This window comes from Haplochromis burtoni, unplaced genomic scaffold (assembly GCF_018398535.1).
Source record: "Haplochromis burtoni strain Fernald_Lab_line unplaced genomic scaffold, NCSU_Asbu1 Contig_53, whole genome shotgun sequence".
Lineage (NCBI taxonomy): Eukaryota > Metazoa > Chordata > Actinopteri > Cichliformes > Cichlidae > Haplochromis > Haplochromis burtoni.
The window spans coordinates 1656842-1665145 of record NW_024582414.1 but is presented as its reverse complement, the minus strand read 5'-3'; the positions used below and the strand labels follow the sequence as shown (position 1 = coordinate 1665145).

The 8304-nt window shown below is 40.3% G+C and overlaps 1 protein-coding gene across 1 annotated transcript in view; it reads right to left on the bottom strand.

Moving 5' to 3' along the window:
* LOC102304759 (contactin-associated protein-like 4) overlaps positions 1-8016 on the bottom strand; it is a 116316-nt gene extending 108300 nt beyond the window's left edge. The window contains exon 1 of the mRNA XM_005923886.3: positions 7484-8016. Within this exon, the coding sequence (XP_005923948.1) occupies positions 7484-7565 (82 nt within the window). The 5' untranslated portion in view covers positions 7566-8016. The remainder of the gene's footprint in view (positions 1-7483) is intronic.
* Positions 8017-8304: the final 288 nt, after the last annotated feature.

Genomic DNA, 8304 nt, shown 5'->3' with positions numbered 1-8304 from the left:
GAAGGTTTACAAGTCTGTTGTGATACCTGCTATAATGTATGGCTTCAGGACAGTGGCACTAAAGAATAACAGGAGGCAGAGCTGGAGATGTTGAGATTTTCATTGGACGGACAAGATTAGAAAAGAGTACAACAGTGGGACAGCTGAGATTGAGTGGTTTGGAGACACAGTTAGAGAGGCAAGGTTAGGTGTATATGCGTTGAAAGATGAATAGAAAGGATGTTGGATGGGTAGCTGCCTGACATGAGGAAAAAATGTGGAAATAAATTCACGAATGTCATGGAGTCTAGTGTAGTGACAGGTTGGTATGAAAGAGGAGGCTGCTAAGGATATAGCAAAATGGAGGTAGATGGGCTGCTGTGGTGACCCCAAATAGGAGGAGCCTAAAGAAGAAGAAGAAAAAAAGGTGTTAAATCACATATAAAATATGAACTTCCAGAAGCGAGGGGTAAATTATTTTATATTCAGGCACAATAATTTGTGTGACAGGCAATCATTTCAAAATAACGTTTTATTGTAATGTTTCACACTAAAATGTTGTATTGACATGCCTTTGACTTATATTTTATTGTATATATTGATCTGTGAGAAGCAGAGTTTCCTTGGATGACATCCTGCAACTGAAAAACCTTTCTGTTTCTCAAGGCCTGTCTGATAAATAATAGCCCACAATGACAATATTGCTTCTCATACAAAGTGACATTGAGGGTTCCTTTCACAATCTTTTTTTCTCTTTGTGGTTTTCACCTTCCATCAGCCTTCCATCAGTTTTAACAAAACTTAGCAGAACAGAACATGCTAATAAAAACACACATTACTGTAACTATGAGTAAACACTACCACAAAGCAATGCAAACACACGCAACAAAAAAGGCACTACTGAGAACAACAAAGGAATCATTTCAGTTGATGACTCAGTCCAGTTCAATTCAATTCAGTTTCTAATCATTCTAATCTAAATCTAAATAATTCTAAATAATTCTAATTACAACAACAGGCACCTTGAGGTGCTTTCTATTGTAAAGGAAGACCCCACAATAATACAGAGAAAACCCCAACAATTAGATGATGTCCCTGTGACCAAGCACTTGGCAACAGTGGGAAGGAAAAACTGCCTTTTAACAGGAAGAAAACTTCCAGGAGGGAGCAGCAGCCATCTACCGCAGCCGGTTGGGGTATTCAGCATATTTTAAGAGGTTCTTACATATTCATTAAACTGAAAACAGAGAAGGTCACCGACTATGATTAGGTTCGATGTGACGATGATTTCCTGTTTAACTGGTTGAGAGAGGAACAAAGGAGAATGCGATACATGCGATACTGCACACAGGGTAACACGATTAACAGTCAAATTTTTGTTTTTTGTTTTTCACCAAAAAATTCAGTTTGTTTTTCTCGAGGCAGTTCAAAGTGGATTTATACAATAATACAAGCAGTTAAATAGGTTACTATTCACCTACCACCCTGCTACTCCACCCCCAGCCTTTGTTACAGTAATACCATACAGAGAGAGATTGTGATGCAGGACTGAACAGGACTTCATTGCTGGGACTTGTGTTGTTGTGCACCACAGAGCAGCAGCTGTGTGAAGGTGAGATGAGGAGAGACAAATGAATCCGAATACACACACACACATACACACACAAAGAAAACCCACTGATGGATGAAATGAGAGAAGGACCTGGGAGTGTCACTGAATGGATTAAAGACGAAGGGCGCAGGCAACGAATGTCCATGCAGGGCAGTGAACCAAACTCCTCCACTTTCTTGTTGATTTCTTGTGCCTTCTACCACCATATGCTGATCTCCTCAGCTTCTCCTCCATTACGTTAACAGAAATACAGCGTATTCTTCTAAGGATCAGCTCGTATGACCCTTCCTTTAATAATAAATGACTTTGTAGCCATATCATGTATTTAATTTGAATGGAAGAACACATTATTCTCCACATGAGATTGTCAAAAGCAGTTAGAAAACCTTAAAACTGTGTAGGGCAGTAGGGAAGATCTTGGGCTCAAAGCAAGCACATAAACATTAATTCCACTAAAATATTGATGCAACTCTTGCATTACTCACTGCAATAATCGATATTGTTAAGATGGCAATGGCTTAGATGATTATGTCAAAGGTGTTGCGTATGCTGACAAAACCCACAGGGAGTTATGTAAAGCTGTTTCCTTCAGCTCTAAGGAATATTTTAGCACCTTTTAAGTCACTGTTTTGGTTTCTTAGCTTGTCACTAACAAGTGTTTCAGCAAAACAAAGCAGAAAAACCCTGCAGTTCACTTCATTAGGCATTAAATGGTTAAAACTGCTTCCTCAGGATGGCAAAGCTGAGGTACGAGCCAGAGAAATTTGGTTTACATTTTGAAAGTGGCCAAATACATGTTCATGCTCTCTCTGGGAAGTTCCAGGTCAACAAATCTGTTAATCACGAATTGTTTTTTGACAATTAGCCACCGTTTAAATCCTAACATGTTTACCTTTAATTTATATTACCCGAGAACAGCAGAGCACATCCCAATATTTTTGCACAGTTTCTGTGCCTCTTGAGCTACCTGATAACTGAAGGAACCTAATCATACTTCCGTGTCAGTGTTAATGGGTGGCTCAGCTGGTGAGGTGACACAGGGAAAGTCTTTATGTCATTAAAACTACTCGCATTACATGAAGTTCATGTGTAGAACAGACAAGAACACAAGAACAGTAACTTTCATAGTTTGTTGTATGTAAGTGAGGGATGTAGCAGAGTGGTGGATCTGACTGACAAATCAAGGTACACGGCGTGCTAATATAGTAGCGACTTGTCAACAGCAAGGCAAGAATACTTTGGGGCCTTTCTTGTCACTAACAAAACACCTGATGAGTTTATGGGCTTGGTTGCAACCAACTTGATCTTTATTATGGTCCTTCTGAGCTGATAGACAAGCAATATTAGGGCTGTTCTCCCAGAGTCTTCTATGAAGAAGCAGTCAGAAAATTGTTATCATGGATTATCCTGACCACCCTGCACAACACTTAGTGGGTGGGCAGCAGAGAAGCATCTGTAACAGACTGATTAACTCCACTCCAAGGACAGATACAGGGAATCTTTATACCACACGCTGTGACTTTCTATGATACAATAAAAAACAGAGAATTATCTACCAGATATATAACATCAATAATATATTGTACAATAACATATTGTGTAATATATTATTGATATTATTTCTATGTATTACTATTTGTATTGCTATTTTTTACTTAGTTTATTTTGTTTTTAATATAACAAATTATCATTAGTGTCATTATTATTAGTATAATATGCTGGACAGAGTGCAGCTTTAAGGTGCTTTTGCAGTGGCTTCAGTTTTCAGACTTTGATGGTAAAGCCATCTTTTATATACAGTCTATGAGGGTTGCACTGCCCCCAGGTGGCTAAAATGTAATGTAGGCTTGAAATCTTTGTTTAGCAACAAAGCAGAAAACATAAGTTTTTGGTAGGTTTATTTCCAGCAACCATGGTTGAAACTTCCTGGTCAGTGCTGCAATATAAAAGAAGGACTGTAAGGGAAAAAAAACTGGAGTAAAAAAAAAAGGATGTTTAATTAATTATTTATTATTGTTTAATTTCAAAAATATGTTTGATCAAAAGGTTCAGACTACACTCATTTGAAACAGCAGTTAAGAATCTCATCACATCTTCCATTTAGCAGCTTTTTCTGCAGATTTTCTTGTAGAGAGTGATGGTAATCACAGTGTGGTTTTGCTAATAGCTGATGACTACAGTTTCTGCTTTCCTGCTGCTCCAGAGAGTGACAGTGAGTAGTGACCTCAGCAGAATGTGGCCAATTCTTGAACCGATAACAAGTCATCTGATATAATGACAGGCCCATTTGATGAATGGGTCTGTTTTTAGGCAGGCAGACGTCCGCTGGGGAGCTGGCCTTGGGCAAATACAAAATCCCAGAGGTTACAAAGGCAGATGGATGGACTGCAGTTCTCTGTCACTTTTATGGCTTAACTACTTGTCCCTGGATTAATAAATCTAGATTCATGACTGACAGCTCCAGGCTCACACCACCAGGTACTGCCACCTTTGTGCAACCTTGGTTTAATCAGAACCTCTTCATGACTCCACATCTGCTAAATACATGACATAAAAATAAGGGCAATTTATACTTAACTACTTTGCTCTTTTGCCACATACTGGCTCTCTAAACCTCATGAAGCATAAAGGACAGGGATGGTTTGCAGAGACACATTCGCATCAAATTGATTTTATTCCGTGGTTTTAGATCACTCTGTGCAAACCACCAGCTCATTGAAAAGTAATAAATTCTGATGAGACAGGGCTGTTCCCATATGAAGCGGGGAGCCAGCCACAAATTTAAATCAACTTCTCCCCCAGCACATTTTTTTATTCTCTGTCTGGCTGTGACTGGTGGAGATGAATTTCCAGCACTCTTAGAAAATAACAACACCTTAAAGTCATTGTCGTCCCAGCCTCGGCTATTTAAATAATCAAACATCTACCCTCAGCCATCTGAGAGATGAAACGCATCCTGTGCTACCTTGGTGCCCCTGTCGGTGCAATAATCAAAAAGAAGATAAAGAAAATTTGTGTTTTCTTTCAAGTTTGAGAAAAATGCAAAAAGAAATGTGTCTACCTGTATTGTGAAATGAAACAAAGCAAACAGTGAGGGTGTGTGTGGGAGGAAGGAGATCCAGATTGTTTCTCACAGATGATAATGGTGGTGCTGCTGATGATGCTAATGATCTAAGGGGTGAAGAGTCTTCGCTGGGGAAAAAATAATAGCCTTGTTCATTTACTCAAATGTTTAAAATGACATATTTATCCAGCAGGTGACCTCTGTTTTGTTACTAGCAGCAGCAGCAGTTGCATAATGTTCTTAAATGGTCATTAAACCCTCAATTAGAAATGTACGTTTAATGGTAAGAGAGCCTTAAAAATAAATTCTCCTCTTCATGAATTGATTAGCAGAGGATGAGTGCTGGGCGAGAAAGTAAAACTTTTAATTTCCACTGTGGCTGTTGACAATCACGACACAAAACACTTTTCTTGGCCTACTTTCCAACTTAGGTATGAAAAATCATTGGATTTGTCTGCATTATTCTCACCTTAAAGTGACTCTGTATTGTACTGTAATTTCGCTTTAGGTATCACCATCTTTCGGGTTAGGCTTGTGATCGTGAGTGAGTGGATGAAAAATGTATTTCAGTCAGGACTACAGCAGTCAAAAGATTTTTATTTTCATCTTCAGCAATTTACATTTGTTCACATTTGCTCTTTCTGGGACCTCTCTGTCCTTCTCTGTGCATACACGCAAAGCGAGCTCAAAGAGAACAGAGCAGCCATCAGATAATGACGCTGATGAGGTCAGAAGCACCGTGGAATGAAGCAGCTGTGGTGGAGGTGGGTTGCAAAGCAGCTTGCAGATGTGCAGCAGCTGTATGCAGGCTAAAGCAGCATAAATACCATGCCTGATATGACTTATGCTAATTGGATTTAAAGATGAATAGCAGCTCAGCCACCGGCTTATGTGTGCTGGCACTAAGATCACTTGTTCTGCCTAAATTGATGCTACACACAAATAGCAAAGACGATTTCAATCAAACTCATTGTTTGGTCATTAAACAGCATCTAAAACCTTCTACCTCAGCACCTTCCGTGTCATCACAGATACCTTGACTTTAAGTACACATAGCCTGAAACATCTTGTTGTGTCCAAGGCTGAAGTCTTTGTTTGAGCTATGGGAGTTAGTTAGGGTCGCCAAAGAAAGAATTAGTTTGTGTAACATGTTTTCTGTCCACATTGGGAAATGAACTGACTCATAGCTGTTCTGGAAAGTGACGAGTTCAGTATTTCACTTCCTCACCATCACACAGCTGTTCATTTAGTTTGTCAGGTGGGTATGTTATATTGTAATTTTGGAAACGTTAGAGAAAATGGCTCAGTGTGTGCATGCTTGTGTGACAAAGTGGGTATATTGACAGATAGAGACTATTACAGAATGGACAGAAGCATCCCATCCTCCTTGTAGGAAACATGATGAATGAGATGGCAGTTCTTTACTGAGCTGACACCTGCTCATTGCTTAGGAAGCATAATATGGACAGACGACAGATTGTTAGACGGATGATAAAGGCTCCCACTAATACACATTACTCTGTAGATCAACTATATGAAGCAAAGTGAAATTGCTGGCTTTGCGATTGTTAGGCTTCATGAACCTGAACAAAGTGGGTCTGCACCAACACTGTCTTTTCATCCAAATTTAGGTCATTTTCAGGCAGTAATATAAATACGTCCACTATCTATCCAAACAATCAATGCAGCTGAGAAAGTGCTATGCCTGTGGATTCCCATCTTTACAGTCGTCCTCCTGATTGTTTTTTGTTTTTGTTTTTTTTGGCCAGTTGTGTGCACAAAACCATCTGATCCTTTTGTTTTGTTTTTTAATCTGAGATGTCACATACAAGATTGCCCTTATTTACAGTATCATGGAAGTAGACTACAGTAATTACAGTGGGAAGCAGGGGGCCATGACATCTTACTGAACCACTTCAACTGTGGAGGTCCTGAAACCATTCACTAAATTCCTCCCATCAAAAACTAACAGCTCATATGCACTCATGGACTGAACAGCAGCAGTGAATAGGAGATGTAGCACACTTGTTGCAGACAAAAATTCTATATCTGTTATACAGACATGTTCAGTGGTTTCTTTTAAAGAAATCTCCTCACACCATGAAATCACTTTTTAAGGATCTTTTTCTGAACCTTAAAGAAGCTCCAGGATCCTACACAGCTTCCCTGCCTCTCCAGGACGAGCCCACAGTCTCTCCCACTCTCCTTCTCATGAGAAAACATCAAATGCTGAAAAATGATAAAATAAGAAGGCAATTGGAATTCACTATCTCTTAAAACTTGACAGCCGTAAATCCCCAGAGGATATGCGCTCCCTTTCAACAACAAGCCCTTGTGGTGGTCGGATTAGATCCAGCCAACTGTTTAATTCACTAAATTTACTGCGCTGAGCTTCTCCTTGCCAAACCCGGAAAAACAGGTCAGATCAGTTAAAGCTTTCGCAGGGCAGACACGAAATATTTCTTCCTTTTAAAATCATTTGTACCATAATGACTCGAAAAAATAATCAAGAAATTAAATCCAAATAAACAAACTGTAATGTGTTTTATGAGTTATTATAGTTATTTATAATAGCCTTTTCAGGGGGGTTTTGTGAATTAACAATCTGCAGAATATATGAGAACAAAGACGAAGGAGACTTTTTCTTTCTTTTTTGCCAGCTGGCAGGTTAATTAGCGGGCGTGTTTACAACCGTCCAAACATATTATTCTCATTCATTACAGCTGAGTGAGTCCAGGTGGAATAGTAAACCACAGGGATGACTTTCAAGAAAACACCCCACTCTACATCTCTCTTAAACAGTGCCAGAGGCGCGCGGAGCCGCTCACCTGCACCTGTCCCACAAGAGCCGAGCAGCAACGAGGCGATCAACGCGATAATCCCAGCAAGTCTTTTATTCCCTCGAGGCATGTTGAAGGGACGGGATACTGTGGGGTATAATCCCGCCTGTCTGAGGGTAGCAGTCCGTCCGTCCTCCACCTCCTCCCCCTCTTCTGCTCTCCTGTTCGCTTCTCCCCTCTGCTCTCCTCCAGCTGCGCTCCGGTGCGCTGCGCCGCACCGAGTAGCCTCGCTGTCACAGTGTACAGAGGCAGGCCGGTGCCCAGCGGAGGGAGGAAGAGGATGCTCACACGCCGCTTGTACTCCGCCAAGTGATGGAGGCAAAAGAATGGAGCCGTGAGGAGTAAGGGCTCCTTTTTTTCTTTCTTTCTTTCTTTTTACGATACTGTCGCAGGTCCGAGTCCAACGCGCTGCCTCCCTCACTGAGATGAAAGAATCTTAAGAGTTCCTTCTGGGAGCCCCAGGACTGGTTTAGTGCCACCACCACGGCGCAGTGAGCGCACTTGATGTTTAACTCTTTAGGAAGCTTTCCCCGTAAAAGCAACACAACTGTCACGTTTATTTGAACAGAAGCAGGAAAGGAAAGGATAATTCATAAGGAGACTATGAGGCAGTTTTGAGCTCACTCTGAGACACCCGAACAAAACTGCTATTTTTTGAATTTGCAGTTTTGATCACTTTGTGGTCAATTTTAGTGTGTTTGTAACGATTTTTTAAAAATTGTCTAACTCTTTCTTCTTTTAAAAACAAAATGTATTCAAATGTCTTTGCTTTACGCTGGACATCAAATATACCCCACTTTATTAAAAAA